Here is a 20,171-nt window from a genome sequence, read left to right as displayed (position 1 = left end):
TCGACGCACCAGGTTCGCGCCTCTTCCGCTTCCGGTGTCGGTCTAGGCTGCGGGAAGATGGCGGCGGCTGTGGCGGCCTTCGCACTGCCGGTCACCTTCGGGCGGCTGGTGTCTGCATGCAGCCGCAGTGTCTTGAAAGCGTCGGGGCCCAGAGAGGGTGAGACCTTGGCCGCGGGGTGAAGGGAGGAAGTGGGGCGGCCCGCCGTCCCGCCACATGTGTGTCTGTGTCCGACCGATGTTAATCGTTTTTTTTGATGCGGTGATTACAACGCGGACTTTAGAGTTGGGGAAACCTGGGTTCAGATCCTGGTTCCTTTAGTTAGTAGCTTAAATACTGATGAAAGCTCCCCAACTTCCATATAGGCTGTATTTAACCGGGGGAACAAACTGAGGCTCAGAGTGGTTAGGTAACTTGCTTATGGTCACACAGCAGGGAAGTGGGAGAGGACTGAATTAGACAACTCGGTCCGGCTCCAAGGCCTGTGCTTTAACCATCACCCGCAGGCAGCACGCCACTCTCTGAGCCTCATTGTCCTCATCTGGAAAATGGGGATGAGTGTTCTTGCCTAATGGTAACCAATCCAGCAAAAGCGACAGCTGTGTTTTAGGCGCTGGGTTGTCATGAGGCTCAAAAAGATAATGTTTGTCAGAAATACTATAAACCTCTGTCTGAAACGGTTGGAGTGTGTATCTGTGTGAGGGAATGTTTATGTATGTTTTAGAATTGGGCCTGAATGTCTATTTGATGATAATAAATAATTGTTTCCTTCTTTAGGTGTGATAATGATGTTGTGGTTGTGTTTTTGTAAAGAATCTTTATCTTTCATAGAAATATACTGACAGTTGCCTTAATCACAGAGTTGGGCCAGAGGCACTGTGAATGAATCAAGCTTGGCCAAGAGTTGATAACTGTTGAGTCTGGGGAGAGATACAGGAGGACTGGCTATTCTCTTTACTTTTGTATACTTGTCACTTTCCGTTATAAAACGTGGGTTTAAGCAGACAGGGAAGTTTTTACAAAAGCAGTGGGACTTACTGCATTCCACCAACATAAAACCACCTCTAGAATGCTATGTTCAATTCCAGACCCACTGTTTTCAGAGAGAAGCACAGATGAAGTGAACTGAGTAAAGAGAGGGTGACCAAAATGGTAAACAGGCAGGACCTTGAAGAGTGAGTGAAGGAAACAGGATGGACTCTGGCACGGCCCTTAAGGATCTAAAGGATGATCCTGGGGGACCATTTGTTTCCAGTGGGGTCACTGCTAAGCTAAGACCATAGACAGGGGAAGCAGATCAGGTGCAGAAGCTTTGTGAGCTTTCAGCGGTGGGATGGCTCTCAAGAGAAGCCAATCACAAGTTCCCAATCATGGAGTATTCCACAGGGGCTTCATTTGATGGCTTAGCAGAGTAGATTTCATTCATTTATTCGTATATTCACCATTTATCGAGCACCTATTGCAAGTCAAACACTGGTCCGGGTAGCGAATACATCAGTTATAAACATAAAACAATAATCCCTCCTTTCATGGAGCTAGCATTCTGATGCAGGGGGAAGGGTTGTACAGAGAGACAGGCAATTTTTTAAGAAAAAGCAAATTACATAGCATGTTCAAAGCTGTTAAGACTCATGGAGAAAAATAAAGCACGAGTTGGGAAGAAAGGGTTCAATTTTAAATAGGATGGGTGGGAAAGGCCTCTCTCTCTACTGAGACGGTATTTGAGTGGAGACCCAAAGGAAATAGGGAATTAGCCTGGGGGCCACGTGGGGTGGGGGAGCGTCCCGGGCAAGAGCAGTCGAGGCGTAGGCCCTTGTACTTGGCATCTTCCAGGAATAGCCAGAAGTGTGCAGTGAACAAGGGGAAGCTCGTGAGGCATGGGCTCAGAGAGACAGATGGAATCGCACTGCCCACTGCCCTGTAGGCCACTGTAAGGACTTCGGCTTTTTCTCTGAGTGAAATGGGGTGCTCTTGTAGAGTTTCGCAAAGTAGTGACATGATCTGACCTCAGTTTTAACAGGATTCCTCTAGCTGCTGTGCAGAGAAGGGAGGCTAGGGCGAGAGGAGGGTGTTAGTAATAATCCAGGCTTGGCTGATTGAAGTGGTCAGAGCCTGGATCTCTCAGAGAGAGGCAAGGGGGTTTGCTGATAGGTTGGCTGAGGGGTGTGAGAGAGAAGGGTCATAAATGACTGAGATTTGGGGCCTGAACAACTAGAAAGATGGAGTTGCCATTACATGAGGTGGGGAGGGGTGCGGGAGAAGCAGGCGTGAGGGGCAGATCAGGAGCCTTTGTTAGGTTCTGAGACGCCTGTTAGACATGCAGGTGATGATGACAAAGACACAGGTGTTTGTCGTGTCTGACAGGCTGCAGGTGTAAACTTGAGAGTCACCAGTGTATAGGTGACATTTAAATTCATACAATCACCAGAGGGACAGCCATAGGTAAAGAAGAGGTAAGATCCAATGTCTAAACCACAAGCACACCAAGATGGCAGAGGGGAAGAGAAACCAGCCCAGGAGACCAAGAATTGGGAACAACCGCTAATGAGTGAGCTTTAAAAGGGTGAATTTAAATTATAGCTCAATTGAAAAAATAAAACCAGCAGTAGTTATTGAGAAACCTGTCCTCTGCTTTTTGCAGTTAAGCACCAGCCATTTTATTTCTGGGTCCTTCTCAGTAGGCTATGAGTACCTTTGTCGGTGTATTAGTTATGTGCTGCTGTGTCCCAAATTACCCCCAAATCCAGCAGCTTAAGGTACCCAACATGTATTATGGTATTATGTCACACCATCGCTGGCGGTCAGGATCCAGCAGCAGCTTAGCGGGTGCTTCTGGCCCCCAGTCTCTCATTAGATTCAGTCAGGCTGTCAGCTGGGGCTGCAGAATCTGCTTTCCAGCTCCCTCCCTGGGCTGCTGGCAGGAGGCCCCTCCAGGGACTTCTCCCAGCACAGCAGCCCTGCAGCAGAGATGAGAGAGGACGCCCGGGACAGCAGCTGCCCTTTTATACCTTTTTCTCTCAGAAGTGCTGTCCTGTCACTTCTGCTACATGCTGTTGGTCACAGAAACCAGCGCCCTGTCAGGGGACAACACGGGGGTGAGGACACCAGGAGGCGGCTCGTCGGGGCGTCCTGGAGGCTGCTCCCACACTTGGGTACCAAACAGGGCCTACACTTAGCGGGCACTTGTGGCCAAGGAATGGGTTAGCCCGTAGGCGATTTGGTTTTAGGCCCTTTCCGATGGTGTGGTAAACACATCCTGACGCTTATGGTAATAACCAGTAACCGTAAGTGATGTCCTTTTAGTTTTGTTGGCCTCGATTTTTCTGTAGGCATGTCGTGAAGTGGTGGTTTAAATCGGGTGCCAGTCACAATAGCGGCACTTGCACACTGAGCGTCGTAAAGGGCGGTTTGCGTTTCGTGTTAGTAACTCCGCATGTCTCTCTTATTCCCTCAGCTTCCCTGTGGTCTGCTTCTCGAAGCTTCAGTTCGCAGAGCGCTTCATTTCCACAAGGGTAATATCAAAATGTGGGTTTTGGTGACTCTCTTCCTTTCCTTTCTAAAGTCAAAACTTCAAACCTTTGGGTTTTCAAGAATATTTAGTTTTCTTTTAACTTTTTTGACAGTATTTTTCTCAGACCCTTGACATATAGAAATACAGACGGAACCTCAGGCACCCAAAGACAAAGGTGTTCTGGGCCTTGCACAGCTGTGCCTTTCTAGGCAAAAGCTTTTAACTCCTAATTGGGGATTTATTTCCAACTGGGAAGGTCGAATCACGGGATGGTTGTGTCAGAATCTCTAGGAGGACCTTACGTAATTTGAAAGAGCACGTTCAATGTTAAAGAAAAAACATAAAATTAATATAAACTACAGAAGGTAAATTTGACAAAAATCATACTCAGGTAGAAATACACAGGGTCCCGTCCCTGCCCCGCCCTGTCAGCCCGGGTCCCTGAGCAGGGTCACGCACTCTGAGCTTCGTTCCTCTTTGGCAAAATGGAAGCAATGTTAGTCTCCATCTCAGTGGGTTTTCAAGAGAGTCGAGTGAATTTCTGCATTTAAAGAGCTTAGAAGGGAGCTTCCCTGCTGGCGCAGTCGTTAAGAATCCGCCTGCCAACGCAGGGGACACGGGTTCAATCCCTGGTCCGGGAAGATCCCACATGCCGCGGAGCAACTAAGCCCGTGCGCCACAACTGCTGAGCCTGCGCTCTAGAGCCCAGGCGCCACAACTACTGAAGCCCGCGTGCCTAGAGCCCGTGCTCCGCAACAAGAGAAGCCACAGCGATGAGGAGCCCGCACACCGCAACGAAGAGTAGCCCCCGCTCGCCACAACTAGAGAAAGCCCGCACGCAGCAACGAAGACCCAATGCAGCCAAAATTAAAATAAATAATTTTTTTTTTTTAAAAAGAGCCTAGGGGCTTCCCTGGTGGCACAGTGGTTGAGAGTCCGCCTGCCGATGCAGGGGACATAGGTTCGTGCCCCGGTCCGGGAAGATCCCACACACCGCGGAGCGGCTGGGCCTCCGCGTCCGGGCCTCCGGAGCCTGTGCTCCACAACGGGAGAGGCCACAACAGTGAGGGGCCCGCGTGCCGCAAAAAAAAAAAAAAGCTTAGAAGGACTTGTGGTTGCCATGAGGGAGGGATGGATTGGGAATTTAGGATTAGCAGATACAAAGTATTATACATAGAATGGATAAACGACAGGGTCCTACTGTAGAGCATAGGGAACTATATTCAGTCTCCTGAGATAAACCATGACAGAAAAGAATATAAAAAAGAATGTATACGCACAACTGTATCACTATGCTGTACTGCAGAAACTAGCACAGCATTGTAAATCAACTATACTTCAATACAAAAATTAGAAAACAAAAGAGCTTAGAAGAGCGCCTGGCACGTAGTAAGCTCTCAGTGCAGCCGCCTGCACTCCTGCAGCGGAGCTTCTCAGCAGGGGGGACGCAGGGCCTGGTGTTTCCCTAAAGGAGCAGCGGGCACCCTGGGTGAGGGTGGAGGCAGAAACCCTAAGGGGCGCTTCCGTGACCTCGGCTGACTTCTCCTGTGACCGCCACGAGTGGCCACAGCTGCCCCCACGCCCTTACCAGGTTTGTCCCTCGGTCCTCGGCTGCCTGCTGCCAGGCTGCCCGGGACTTCTGATGCCCAGACACGATGCGCGACGGGGGTGCACAGCTTCGTTTGGGGGCCAGTTGACTCCGGCAGGGAGGGCGTTCGCTCACTTCACAGGTGTGTTCAGCGCCTTCTGTGACTGACGGGGGGCCTGGGCCCTGCGCTGGAAGAGGCAAGGTCCCCAGTTTTCTGGGGTCTTCTGGCTGGTCTAAGAGTTAAATTGACATGAGACAAGTTAACAGGAGAAAAACCAAACCAAAGTTTAATAACCTGTACACGCAGGAGAGACCCAGGAGAAATGAGCCACTCGCCCAAACGGCCGAAGCCCTCACCTTAAGTAGCACACGTTCAGCTAAAGACAAAAGACGATGTTGAGGGTAGGGGTTTGAGACTTCAAAGGGGACGAAGGCGATCCACGTGGAGATGGAAAAGCAGATGCTTGCTGAATAAGTGTTTGCTGAGACGGTGGGGCAGGAGCGGCCTCGGACCTCTGGGCCCCCGTGTCCCTCGCAGCCATCTCTGGTGACGCTGTGTCCCAGGACAGGCCCTCCATCTCAAGTCTTTCAGGAAGCTGCGCGCAGACCCAGGCCGGCCTGCCTCCTGCCAAAGTTTCCTCCTGCGTCTTTTGGGCCTTGATTGTTTTCGGCTTGAAGTCATCTGCACGCCTAAGAGACATTTTGGGGCGGGCAGGGTGTGCTCGCCTACAACTGCGGGGGCAGCTGTCCTGCCAGCCACACAAGCGTGAGAGACCTGTTGGATCCTTGCCCTTCCTGGCATGCTGAGTGCAGGCATCTCTCACACATTTTGAACCGTCTTTTCACGTGTGTGTGACCCACGTCTGTAAAATATTTTTACAGGTACGTTCCTAAAACGTCACTGAGTTCACCACCTTGGCCAGAAGTTGTTGTGCCAGACCCCGTCGAGGAGGCCAGACACCACACAGGTAAGAGAGGCAGAAGCTATGGGGTGGCGCCCCTGCTTCCACCACAGAGGGGACCTCCTGGCCACGGAACAAGGACTTCACGTGTCCAGGTGCCCAAGACACGGCGCAGCATGAAAGCTCAGGTTCACTCAACACCAGGGTTCAAAACCCTTGTTTGTTGAGCCAGTCCACCTAGGGCACCAAGGCATCAGCCGAGTTGCAGGCATGTAGTGCGGGTGGCGGAAGGGCCAGGGCCCAGCTCTGTCTCCCCGCTGTTGGTAGAAACGGGAGTTCAGGGAGGAAGAACAACGTGCCAGGTCATTGGCGGAAGCCAGCCGCAGCCCAGGTGTTCGAGGGGCCATCAGCGTGTCGGGAGGCATGTCAGACAGAATGCGTGTCGCCAGGCGGGCAGTGTGGCCCCCACGCCCAGCACCGGGAGGGAGTGCGAGATCCTCAGTTTCCAAAAGCTGGAAGTCCATAGTAATGCGTGGAATCTTCCAGTTTTTAAATGCTATTTCGGATGCTGTGTCCGAAAACTAAAACTGCAGGCAAGGTTCCGCCCTCTTGGCCAGGTGCAGCCGAGGGCTTGACTCAGTTTCCAGGGCAGACACCGTACCCTGCACCCAGCCCCAGGCAAGGCCGGGAGGGTCGGGACAGGAGAGGAGGGCCGGGCCTACGGCGAGGTGGTGACCATGGGACTGGACACTGGGTGTGGGTGGACGCGAGCAGGTAGCATCCAGCGCCACGAGGTATAATTCTAGGTTTCCCTTGTTTGCAAGAAGGCCTCTCCTCTCACTTTGCCAGGCCGCTGGCTCGTTGTTAATAACGACTGGAAATCAAACCAGGTGAGGGTTTCTCCACCGCAGGGTCAGAGAAACCAAGCCAGGCGCGCCGAGCACTCAGCCGGGAGGATGGCAGGGGGATGGGCGCTTCTGTGCCGCCGGGGCAGGATCGTCTATAGAGTCCCGTGCGCCCCGAGTGCCCAAGTGCCAGCTCCTGGGAGCAGCGGCTCTCCCTGGGCCTGCGGCGGGGAGAGCGAGGAGGAGCTGCTGGCACACGCCCTGCCACCGCTCCAGGGATGCTCGAGGGCGCAGCCGCGGCGGAGCAGAGGGCACCCGGGTGAGGGTGTAGCTGTCGCCCTGACCGCACTTCTCCCCACAGAGGTCGTGGAGAAGGTGAACGAGCTGATCGCCCGGGGCCGGTACGGCAGGCTCTTCGCCGTGGTGCACTTTGCCAGCCACCAGTGGAAGGTGACCTCTGAAGACCTGATTTTAATTGAAAACAAGTTAGACGTTGCGTGTGGAGAGAGGATCCGGTTGGAGAAGGTGAGGCTGTGGGTCAGCTCTGGGGACACGGCAGGCTGGTCAGGTGGGCACGGTGGGGTCAGGGGGGTGTGGGCAGAGCTGCTCCCCGAGGGCGGCCCAACTCGGTAGGGCCCCTCCTTACAGGGAGACGATCAGCACGTTTCTCTAAGGAGAAGCGTGTGTCTGTCTCACGTCAGACAGAGAAGGGTTTGTCTCACGTCTCCTTAGTGTATTCTTAGAGGAAAATATCTGATCACAGGGACAGTGAAAATCCCAGTTAAGGATGTAAAGAGTTCTCAGGCCCAGATTTATGAAGAGAAGATGTTCCGTTTCGACTCGAGCACTCCCCTGACGTTAGGCGTGACAGCTGCCGCTGTGTTGGACGGCACTGGCTTAGAGGCGTCTCGCAGGGCACCGGTCGTTTCCGACCCTCCTGAGCTGCTGCTGCGTGGTGTGTCCTGCACGTTTAGCCAAGTGCTTCTGCCCTCTGCTTACGGTTCTGTTCGCTGTGTTCGGGGGCCTATTTGGTCTTTACCTGTCCTATTTCTGTTCATAAAACTGTAGGTAAAATAGGAGATTTCTGTACTGGATCATTTTTTTAGGACGTGGTTAACTGTTGGTACGATGTGGAACAACATACGGTTTTCTTCATAATTTAAAACTCCTCCTTCCTTTGTGATTATAGATTCTTTGCATATTTACACCCAGGGGAGCATTAAACTCTCCTTTCTCAGACGGTCTTCCCACAGCCCGTGATCCGAGCAGGACCACGGCTCAGAGCTGAACCAGGGCGCTGTGTGGACGCCAGCAGCCAGCACAGCCCCTTCTCCTTGGTGACCCCCGTGGTTCTGTCATGAGCTCATAAACAAGAGTACATTTGCCTTTTGCATCTAAAATAAGAGACTTCTGGAGTGTGTTTGTGAGGATTTCTCAAAAGACATTATTTTGAAACATTTCACATTAACGAAAACATAGGAAGCTCCACCTAATGCAGGTGGTTTTTCATAACGTAGGAAACCCAACAATAGAGAACGTGTCGGGCTGAGAGTGAGTCAAGCAAGATTTCATTATCTGTCATCACCTAACATACATAGCCCATTGATGTTATTATAAAATAGGCTTTGTCTTTAGACATTTGAGCTTAATGCAATCGAGTTTTTTTCTTGTCAGGAGAATTTCAGACAGTGTCCCAATGTCTAATGAGAACCCCACCGCACTTGCAGAGCTGTCTTTGTCTGGGGCCGCGCTTCGCGCCACAGTCTCTGCCCGGTGAGAGAGGCTGCCTGGCAGTGCGGGGTTCTGCAGTCATTAAAAGAATACCTTGAACCTCAATCTCTGCCGTATCAGCAGGACTGTGAACTGCACAAAAGACACCACGGTCTGGTTTGTGCATTTTTTTCCCCGTATGTATTATACGTCAATTAAAAGGTGTTATTTTTTAAAAGCCACTGTTGGCATAGGAGGTTACCCGCTCACCTGGATGACCGAGTTCCACGTGTCCGGGTCTGACAGTGCAGGCGTGTCCTCAGGCAGCCCGGCGCCCCTGCACACACAGCCACGCACGCTGCCAGCTGGTGCCCACTCTGTCCCAGGTTGAGGGAGTCGCTAGTTAGATAGCAGAGGAAGCCCACGTTTTGCTTTCGGGGAACCGCCACCTTGCTTCCTTTCCAGTGTGCTCGGGTCACTGCCTGTTCTGGGGGCTTTGTGTTATTTGCTGGTAACACGCCTGTTTGATTCCAGGTCCTGCTGGTTGGGGCCGACGACTTCACGCTGCTCGGCAGACCCCTCCTCGGGTAACGCGCTCTCAGATGCCGGCGGGGAGGCTGGGCAGAGGGGCTCCCGTCACACCCGCTGCAACCACCAAGCTCAACCCGCTTACACTTCTCGCCGTGGGTGTGTAGTGTCCCACGTACAGAGCATCCAGAACAAATCGTTGACCTGTTACTCATTCATTGCAGTTTGGCCCTATTAAGATTTGCTGTGGGACGACACTGTTCTTTGTTGTGCTTTTCGGTAGTTTTCACAGTGTCTGCAGGGAGGGCGTATGACGTTGAGAACCGGCAGAAAAGGAAGTTAAACTTTATTTAGATGTTCTCATGTAAAGCACTAGTAAAACTGAAAAATAACCAGGAAGCTACATTACTGTTCGTTTTCCTCTCTTCCAGAAAGGATCTTGTTCAAGTAGAAGCTACAGTCATTGAAAAGACAGAATCGTGGCCAAAAATCAATATGAGATTCAAGAAAAGGAAAAACTACAAAAGGAAAAGAAGTAAGTTGGAGAAAGCGTGGCTGCTGCATTCCCGTCCTCTGGGTGTTGCCCTGCGTCCTGCGCTGGGCCAGGTTGGACAGGCCCCTGCCCTCTGCCGGGCGCTCTTGGGGGCGTTGCGGACCAGAGACCAGTGAGAGCTCTGCCCGCCTCCTGGCTCTGCCGGGGAGGGGTGGGTAGCAGTCGTTAACCACTCCGGGGCTTGTGGGGGGCACGGCCCCGGGAGCCGTCAGGGGCAGCTGGGTTCCTGGCAAAAAACCCAGAAGCAGGTCATGTGTCCACCACAGGGAATGGACGAGCAAACAGAGATTCCCTCGGTGGGATGTTGTCCGGTGCAGTGGATGGCCCACCTCCACACGGCAGGGACGATCTTAGACTATGGGAGAGCGAGGCCAAGTCACGAAGCCCGGAGGTGGGCAGAGCTCAGCCTCGTGCTGCGGGGCACACGCTCACACCCGCACGCATTATGCACACGCATGATGGTGGCACGTGTTTAAAGGAAGAACGACATGCGCAGAATCACGGGTGTGGCTGCCTCCGGAGGGGCAGGGGGCGGGGAAGGAAGGAGTCACAAATGCAGGGAGATCGTGTGTCCCGTGTTCCGGTTCCTGTGGGCGGCTCGTCAGACTTCATCTTACCGTAATGCTTTGGGCATTCGTTCATGTTTGTTCCGTGAAACAAAAGCAGGTGGGGACAGCATCCTCAGAAGGTGGTTAAAGAGAAGAGGTGGTGGCGGGAAGGGTGTGAGGTCGAGGATGGGCCAGGAGGCGGAGGTGGGGCTGGTTTGTTTGAAGGAGTGAAAGAGGCTTTGGGGGAGGAGGGAGGCCCGTCCGGAGCCCGAAGGAAGACAGTCCTGGGAGAGAAGGTCTGGAGAGGCTTCCCCGGGGAGGCGGCAGGCGGGGTGGCCCCTGTAGGGCCAGGGCATCCGGATGCTGGTGGGATGGAGCGGGCAGGGTGGGCTCGAGCACAGGGGCTGAGAGACCAGGGACGGGAGGCCCCTCCGTCCCGTCCCCTGGCCGCAGGGGTGTCCGGGCGGCACGTGGTGCCCCTGGTTTAAAGGGCCGGTAACAACGGGAGTCACCAAGGTGGGTCTGCTGGCAGGGGGGAGGGGATGGAGGCGGGAAGGGGTGAGGTCAGAGGTCGGAGAGGTGAAGAAGCAGCACCCCTGTGTGGACTTGCCGCGGGTTCTGGCAGGTGCAGCGCGTGGGGTGGACAGAACCTCAGCCACGAAGGGAGGAAGCAGCGGCGGGAAGGGCTGGCACCTGAGGGGGGGACTTCACAGCAGGGGCCTCCCCCGGGGCGCACGCAGGGCCGGGCGAGCGGGAGTGCAGAGGCCGCTGCATCCAGCGGCCTTGTGGTGACTTGTGGGAGTTGGTGGCTCCGCGTAGGGACAGGAGGGGAGCCTGTGCCCTGAGTGAGGGCAGGAGACCCCGCTCTCCCTGCCCAGCCTCACGGAGCAGGGCCGGGACGAGGGTTCACGGAGGGATCCCCCTCGGCCCTCACCCAGCCGTTGCTGCCCGCTTTCCGCGGCCTGGGCTGTGTCTCCCCCGTCTCCCTGACCCCACGCGACCTTTTGTTCCCATCCAGAGCCCCCTGCCATTGCCCGGTAAACCCACAAGCGGGAACAGAACTGTCCCTGCAAGGACCTCCCCTGGAGGTCACCGCCCCTTGGGGTGGGGCCCACAGGCTACAGCATCTTGTCTCAGGAGGCGTACAGTTGGCCCCTGTATCCCCGTCTGCCACACTCACAGCATCAACCAGCCACAGATTGAAAATTGGCAGGAGGGACTTCCCTGGCCGTCCAGTGCAGGACTCGGCGGTTCCAGTGCAGGAGGCTCAGGTTTGATCCCTGGCCAGGGAACTGAGATCCCACATGCCACAGCTAGGAGCCCGCGTGCCGCAGGGCCAAAAAAAAAAAAGAAAAGAAAATTTGCAGGATAAAAAAATTCCAGAGAGTTCCAAAAAGCAAAACTTGAATTTGCTTCACCAGGTACTTACATAAGATGTATATTATACGTTGTATTTACACCTGTTCTTATGGTGTTTACAGTGTTTTAGGCCTCACATGTGACCTAGAGATGGTTTAGAGTATACGGGAGGGTGTGTGTAGGTTACATGCAGACACTAGACCATCTTATTAAGGGTCTTGAGCATCCTTGGATGCCGGAGTCCTCGGGGGTCCTGGAACCCATCCCCTGCAGATAGCGAGGGACGATGTATGTCTCTCACAATCCTCGGTTACAAACGGCGAAACGCACCAGAGATGGTAGCTTCAGCTTTACTAGAGTTGGGTTAGTAGGGAGCCTCTCCTGTACCCTCCACCACCTCCAGTAGCCTCAGCGTAGCCAGAAAGGGTGCCCCCGCCCATGCAGGGCAGGGGTCTCTGGGCACGTGGCGGAGGCCAGGCTGGGGGCCGCAGCAAGGGCGCCCCTGGCCTCCAGGCCCCGGGGCGTTGCAGCCCCTGTGGGGTCTGACAGGGCTCACAGAGCGAGTGGTGAGGCAGGTGGTCAGCAATGACCAAAAACCCCTGCCTGTAGGACATCACTGGGCGGCCAGTTCCACCCAGCTGCGGGGCAGTGCTGGTGCACGGCAGACCCTCGAGGAAAGAGCGGGCGGCGGCTGCGTCTCGCGGTAGCTGGTCGACAGCATCGTATCTGTGTTCATGCCCGGGCCCTGCTCTGTCTTGCAGTTATCGTGAGTCCTCAGACCGTCCTCCGGATAAACACCATCAAGATTGCTCCATGTCTGTGCTGATCGTCCAGCTAATGTTTCTAGAAATATAAAAATATATCCATTTTCCGAGGAGACCGGGTTTCTGTGTTCTGGTGTAGGTAGCTCTGCTGTACAAAGCTCAGTCCTGTCGTGGGTTGCTTGAGGCTGAGCACCCTGCCTGGGAGCTTATTCCTAGTAAGGAACAGCCAGCCTCCCTTAGCTGGGGAACCAGGAATTTGGGAAGAAGTGGAAGCGTGGCCCTCCCAGGGCTGGAGCCTGGGTGCTTGTGTAAGAGACAGACTGATATTACCGGCTGCCCTCCACCGGGCACCACAGGGGCGTGACGTGGGAGACACAGCTGGGGCCCAGGAGCTGACGCCAGGAGAGACACGATCTGGATTCCACTCCTGGTTAAGATGTACAAAAACATGAGCAAATTCCCATCCCTTGGGTAATCCAATTACCTGTTTCTAGTGAGCTGAGATGCAAACCAGGCATCTGGGTGCAGAGTCCCTGCCCTTGTCCTTTTGCTCCACTGGGTCCAGCAGGGAAGGAGGGCCACAGTGCCGGAGGGGGGCGGGGGCACTGTGTCCAAGGCCAGGGCGCGGCGGTGGACCTGCAGAGCTGGGGCAGCACAGCACGTTCTGGGAACTGGATGTGAGGTGACAGAGCAGAGGGGCCAGAGCAGTTTTGAACCTGATCCTGAAGGCAGCCTCCTGTCCCAGAAGGGTTGGGGGCTGCTGTCTGGGGTGGGTCAGGCCAGCAGCTGACCCCTGTGACAAGGGAGGGGTCCCGAACCAGATTGGCCAGGGCTGGAGGGTAAATGGAAGGACGTGGAGGTGGGGGTCGAGTGTAGCGAGCAGGGGGCTCCCAGACGGCCCAGGCCTCTGGTTCTGTGTCCTTCACAGAGGTCGGGCTTCCTCCAAGAGAATAGTTAGGGCTTTCAAGGGACACAATAAACCCTTTATCAAACTGTAGTTAATACTTTCTTCCAGAGTCCCATGACGGGGGAATGAGAAAGGCAGGCGGCCTACCCCTCTCCTCCCTGCCCCCTTTCAGGTAGGTACCCAATCACCCTCAGGGATGCTGGGGGATGCTGGCTGGCCAGGCCCGTGGGGACACTCCCCCTCCTGCAGTGCCCTCCATGTACAGCAGAGGGCAGCAGTCGTGCTGGATGCGGAGATCCTGGATTCCGGCCGCTAGCTACTGGCTGCAGTGCCCCTGGGGTGGGCGGCAGGGGTGGTGGGCCGACCTCAGAGCGTGGGTGCTCTCCCTCTGACACCGCCGCGTCAGGATCTGTGATAACGGCACACGCCGTAGCTCGTGCGGACTGCTCTGAGAGCCACGGCTCTGGATCCCGGGGCCTGGCTCTCCCCAGGATCTCTCAGCCAGCCTAGGGCCCACTCCTGTGGTCCTTTTTACCTGTGCAGGTAAGATGGGAATCACCTTCCACATCCTTCAACTCATGCGCATCCATATGCCTGAAATACAGAACAGATTCTGAAATCGTCTGCTGTAGTCAGGCAGCACAGCTTACGTAGTTGGGGAGGGGGTGGGTGGCTCTGGACCCAGGCTGACCTGGTGTGAACCCCAGACTCATCCCCGCCAAGGAGTCCTTGGGCACGTTATCTGGTCCCTGGGCCTCAACTTCCTCATCCCTCAAATGGGGGTGATACTAGTACCCACCCGCTTGGCCCCCATGAGGATTCTGGGCGACAGCACCTGCTCGGCCTAGTCAGCATTTGTGATCCTAGAAAGAGGCAGAGCCACCGTGCTCTGTGGAACCGGTGACGTGCCCATAAAGCATTGACATCAGTGTCGAGCTGGTGAAAGATGACTCCTTTTAAAAACTGGACTAGGCATCATTCACAATAGCCAGGAGGCAGAAATAACTCGTGTCCATCCTGATTGATAAACAAATGTAGTCTACACGTACAATGGATGTGTTTATTCAGCAATAAAAAAGGAATGGTTTGGACTCCACGCTTCCACTGCAGGGGGCACAGGTTCAATCCCTGATTGGGGAACTAGGATCCTGCAAGCCACCACAGCCAAAAAAAGAAAACAATGGCATTCTGACACTTGCTACGGCACAGAGGACTTTGAGGACAGTGTGCTGAGTGAAAGAAACCAGGCATAAAAGGACAAATATTGTATGATTCTACTTATGTGAAATACCCAGGATAGGCAGATTCATAGAGACAGAAAGTAGGTTAGAGGTCATCAGGGGCTGGGGGAGGGGAAACAGAATTCTCACTTCCTGGGCACCGGGTTTCTGTTTGAGGTCATAGAAAACGTCCGGAAGTGGATAGTGGGATGGTTGCACAACATTGTCAATGTCATTAATGCCGATGGATTGTCAGTTAAAGGTGGTTAAGTGGGTAAATTGTATGTATATTTCACCACAACTTTTTAAACAGGGAAAAAACCCAGTAGGTTAATGAGTCACATCAGTTGCCTGAGGAAAAAAAAAAAGGCAAAAATTGGATTCCCGTGGCTGTCGTTGATGACTGTTCCCTCCCAGCTGTTCTTGGCCGGTGCCTGGACACTGCAGCTGCAGGTCACCTGGGCTTGGCAGGGGGCTCCAGCCACACCACCCTCACGGCCTGTCATCTCGCTGCCTGCTGGGCCCTCCCAGGCCGGTGTCTCTGTTCCGTTTTTCACAGGAATACTTTGCTGCTCGATCTGCAGTGGGGCCTTCACCCTGGCGTCCAAGCACTTGCTTGCCTCCCTGCCCCCCCTCCGCCCCGTTAATCCAGACCCCTGCCCAGCGGGCACCACCTTGGCCTTGCCCGGCTCCCGAGCTCAGGCTGCCCCTCCATCCTCTGCCCAGTTCACTGCGCCAGACTGCAGGACTAACCCTCTCGGCCAGGTGTGGCCCGAGACCCGAGTCCACTGTGGCCCCAAAACCTCCCAGCGGGTCCAGACAGATAGTGGGGGTGGAGCATGTAGGGGGAGCGTGAAAGGGGACAATGGGATGCCGGACAGCCCCGGGCCAGGCACGAGGGCTTTGATCAGACTGTCACCTCCGTTACTAACCAGGGGGCCTGGCTGCTCCTGAAAGGTGTCAGTAGCTCAGATGGGGCTGTGGAGCTGTCCCATCTCATCAGGTCCCTCCCCAGGTCACTGTCTCTGCTCCCCACCTTCTACCTGGTGTCAGCACACGTGTATTTTTCTGTCCCGGGTTTCTCCTCTGCCTCCCTCCCCCACTGGACCACCAGCTCCAGGAGGGGGGAACGTATCTGTTTTATTCACTAACGTACGCGCAGCATCCAGGACCACACCGGGCCCGCGGCAGGGATGCAGGTGCATGCACGAATGTCTCCATAACAACCCCTAATTCCACGCTGCTGCTGACCAGGGGAGGGCTGAAGGGGCATCTTCCGTCTGCGGGGTGGGTCCCAGGCTGTGATCAGGGCCGCAGGCGTGGGGGCATGGGGGCTGAGGGAGGAGGGTCGGTGGAGCCTGCCCAGTGGCATCGGGTGAGGCTGCTGGCCCAGCAGCTTTACGGAAAAGACGGAGTCCTTGGTGTCCAGCGGGACCACAGTCAGAGCTCTACAAACATTAAAGATGTAAATTGGGACTTCCCTGGCGGTCCAGTGGTTAAGACTCCATGCTTCCACTGCAGGGGACACGGGTTCGATCCCTGGTTGGGGAACTAAGATCCCGCCTGCTGTGCAGAATGGCCAAAAAGAAAATTTTTTTAATACGTTTTAAATAAAGATGTAAATTGCTCTACAGTGCCGGCGGGGCTGCTCTGGTTCCTGCAGGTGAGCCCAGCTGTCAGGAGTGCAGCTTCCTCCCGACATCTCCCCACCCCGGGGGCCTCAGACCCCTGGGGCCACTTCCGCTGAGTCAGGGTGCAAAGCCGCAGGGCCTGGTTCTCGGAGATAAGGGCGGCACACCTGGCGGCTGGGTGGCCCTTGACCCACTTCCGGCGAGGCCCCGCAGCATAGATGGGGAAATGCAGAACGTGGGCTGCCCGCCTCCCTAGAGACGCCATGTGGCTTTCTTCTTCCTGCGCTCCCGTGGGCGGCCACCAGAGACATCGTCCCCTTGGAGCCCGGGCAACGCTTCCAGGCCTTGGTGTGCAGTACAGAATTGCAAGATGGAGCCCCGCCCTATCCCAGGCTCCTGATGAAAGTTCAGGACTGGCGGAGTCGTTATCAGCTTGTCCTGGAGTGATTTCTGGGGGACAAAGATCACCCTGTCGAGGGATCATTTTCAAGTAAAATTGCCTGGCGTGGGGACTGCCTGCAGCCAGCAAAACGAAGAGGAAATCGTGGGGAGACGCAGCCCCTGCCCTGAGGGGTCAGAGGAGCAGAGAGTTGAGGCTGTTGCTGGGAGGTCCATGCAGGTCAGACATTGACAACGGTGGCATCTGTGAGGTGCTCTGGGCTCTGGGCTCTGGGCCAGGTGCACTAAATCATCTAAGCCTCCAGGAGCCCTGCAACGTGGGTACTGTCATCTCTCACCATTTTACACACAAAGAAACTAAACCATAGAGCGGTGATGGTGTTTTTTTGGTTCCCCAGGTAGTTCTGATATGGGTGGCTGGGGTTGACGAAGCTCAGCAGCCGAGTCTCCCCTCTTAACCGAGGCCAAGGGAGATCTTCTTGGGGCTGAAGTTTTGGACAAATAACGAACTGAGGGGTTTTATTTGGGGGGGGTGTTTTAATATAAATTTATTTATTTATTTTTGGCTGCGTTGTGTCTCTGCTGCTGTGCGCGGGCTTTCTCTAGTTGTGGCGAGCGGGGGCTCCTCTTTGTTGCGGTGCGCAGGCTTCTCGTTGCAGTGGCTTCTCGTTGCGAAACATGGGCTCTAGGCGCGGGGGCTTCAGTAGTTGTGGCACGGGCTTAGTTGCTCTGCAGCATGTGGGATCTTCCCGGAGCAGGGCTCGAACCCGTGTCCGCTGCATTGGCAGGTGGATTCTTAACCCCTGCACCACCAGGGAAGTCCCTGAGGGGTTTTTCTGAATTGTTCAAAGTGGTGTCTTGAAACTCCCCAAGTCTTAAACCTGGGGCCCAGATGTAAACCTGGGTGGAAGCCGTAACCTGGGCCTCAGACGCCAGCCGAACCCCCTGACGCTGCACTCCGGAGCAGAGAAGGCAAGTGCCCAGTACCCCGCATGACTCAGACCCGACGCCCAGCCCTCAGGCCACTGCACCTGGCCAGGAAGCCCCTGACAGGAGGCCGCCCCTCAGGCATCTCCAGAACCTGAGGAGAGCTGCCCCCGATAGGACGCCTGGCTCTCAGGTGACTCCATGACAGGACGGCTGCCCGAGCCATGTGGCTGACAGGGTCTTGGTGCTCCAGCCTGGTATCAGGCCTGAGCCTCTGGGGTGGGAGAGCCGAGTTCAGGACATTGGTCCACCAGAGACCTCCCAGCCCCACGTAATATCAAACGGCAAAAGCTCTCCCAGAGATATCCGTCTCAATGCTAAGACCCAGCTCCACCCAACGGCCAGCAAGCTCCAATGCTGGACAACCTTTGCCAAACAACTAGCCAGACAGGAACGCAACCCCACCCATTAGCAGAGAGGCTGCCTAAAATCATACAAAGTTCAAAAACACACCACCAGACGCAGCCCTGCCCACCAGAAAAGATCCAGCCCCATCCACCAGAACACAGGTACCAGTCCCCTCCACCAGGAAGCGTACACAAGCCACTGAACCAACCTTACCCACTGGGGGCAGACACCAAAAACAACGGGAACTACGAACCTGCAGCCTGCAAAAAGGAGACCGCAAACACAGTACGGTAAGCAAAATGAGAAGACAGGGAAATATGCAGCTGATGAAGGAGCAAGGTAAAAACCCACCAGACCTAACAAATGTAGAGGAAATAGGCAGCCTACCTGAAAAAGAATTCAGAGTAATGATAGTAAAGGTGATCCAAAATCTGGGAAATAGAATGGAGAAAATACAAGAAACGTTTAACAAGGACCTAGAACTAAAGAGCAAACAATGATGAACAACACAATAAATGAAATTAAAAATTCTCTAGAAGGAATCAATAGCAGAATAACTGAGGCAGAAGAACGGATAAGTGACCTGGAAGATAAAATAGTGGAAATAACTACCATGGAGCAGAATAAAGAAAAAAGAATGAAAAGAACTGAGGACAGTCTCAGAGACCTCTGGGACAACATTAAACACACCAACATTCGAATTATAGGGGACCCAGAAGAAGAAGAGAAAAAGAAAGGGTTTCAGAAAATATTTGAAGAGATTATAGTTGAAAACTTCTCTAACATGGAAAAGGAAATAATCAAGTCCAGGAAACACAGAGAGTCCCATACAGGATAACTCCAAGGAGAAACATGCCAAGGCACATATTAATCAAACTATCAAAAATTGAATATGAAGAAAAAATATTAAAAGCAGCAAGGGAAAAACAACAAATAACATACAAGGGAATCCCCACAATGTAAACAACTGATCTTTTAGCAGAAACTCTGCAAGCCAGAAGGGAGTGGCAAGACATATTTAAAGTGGTGAAAAGGAAAAACCTACAACAAAGATTACTCTACCCAGAAGGATCTCATTCAGATTCGATGGAGAAATTAAAACCTTTACAGACAGGCAAAAGTTAAGAGAATTCAGCACTACCAAACCAGCTTTACAACAAATGCTAAAGGAACTTCTCTAGGCAGGAAACACAGAGAAGGAAAATATCTACAAAAACAAACCCAAAACAATTGAGAAAATGGTAATAGGAACATAAATATCGATAATTACCTTAAATGTAAATGGATTAAATGCTCCAATCAAAAAATATAGACTGGCTGAATGGATACATAAAACAAGACCCATATATATGCTGTCTACTAGAGACCCACTTCAGACCTAGAGACGCATACGGACTGAGAGTGAGGGGATGGAAAAAGATATTCCATGCAAATGGAAATCAAAAGAAAGCTGGAGTAGCAATTCTCATATCAGACAAAATAGACTTTAAAGACTATTACAAGAGACAAAGAAGGACACTACATAACGATCAAGGGATCAATCCAAGAAGAAGATATAATAATTGTAAATATTTATGCACCCAACGTAGGAGCACCTCAGTACATAAGGCAAATGCTAACAGCCATAAAAGGGGAAATTGACAGTAACACAATAATAGTAGGGGACTTTAACACCCCAGTTTCACCAATGGACAGATCATCCAAAATGAAAATAAATAAGGAAACACAAGCTTTAAATGACACATTAAACAAGATGGACTTAATTGATGTTTATAGGACATTCCATCCCAAAACAACAGAATACACTTTCTTCTCAAGTGCTCATGGAACATTCTCCAGCATAGATCATATCTTGGGTCATAAATCAAGCCTTGCTAAATTTAAGAAAATTGAAATCGTATCAAGTATCTTTTCTGACCATAACGCTATGAGACTAGATATCAATTACAGGAAAAAAACTGTAAGAAATACAAACACATGGAGGCTAAACAATACGCTACTAAATAACCAAGAGATCATTGAAGAAATCAAAGAGGAAATCAAAAAACACCTAGAAACAAATGACAATGAAAACATGATGACCCAAAACCTATGGGATGCAGCAAAAGTGGTTCTAAGAAGGAAGTTTATAGCAACACAGTCCTACCTCAAGAAACAAGAAAAATCTCAAATAAACAACCTAACCTTACACCTAAAGCAATTAGAGAAAGAAGAACCAAAAAACCCCAAAGTTAGCAGAAAGAAAGAAATCATAAAGATCAGATCAGAAATAAATGAAGAAGAAATGAAGGAAACAATAGAAAAAAATCAATAAAACTAAAAGCTGGTTCTTTGAGAAGATAAACAAAACTGATAAACCACTAGCCAGACTCA

The 20,171-nt window shown here is 53.0% G+C and overlaps 1 protein-coding gene across 2 annotated transcripts; it reads left to right on the top strand.

Moving 5' to 3' along the window:
* The first annotated feature begins 33 nt into the window (after positions 1–33).
* Positions 34–12,419, top strand: MRPL21 (mitochondrial ribosomal protein L21). Of its 2 annotated transcripts, XM_067037789.1 has the most exons (9): positions 34–157; positions 3,453–3,523; positions 5,980–6,065; positions 7,206–7,369; positions 9,089–9,141; positions 9,514–9,617; positions 9,902–10,026; positions 11,202–11,454; positions 12,304–12,419. In XM_067037789.1, coding segments are annotated over exons 2-9 (852 nt in total). In that variant the 5' UTR covers positions 34–157; positions 3,453–3,521; the 3' UTR covers positions 12,369–12,419. The 2 variants fall into 2 exon arrangements, with proteins under 2 accessions (XP_066893890.1, XP_066893891.1); XM_067037790.1 differs by lacking the exons at positions 9,902–10,026; positions 11,202–11,454.
* Positions 12,420–20,171: the final 7,752 nt, after the last annotated feature.

The sequence above is a fragment of the Kogia breviceps genome, chromosome 7 (genome assembly GCF_026419965.1).
Source record: "Kogia breviceps isolate mKogBre1 chromosome 7, mKogBre1 haplotype 1, whole genome shotgun sequence".
Classification (NCBI taxonomy): Eukaryota; Metazoa; Chordata; class Mammalia; order Artiodactyla; family Physeteridae; genus Kogia; species Kogia breviceps.
This window is presented reverse-complemented; position numbering and strand designations above follow the sequence as displayed.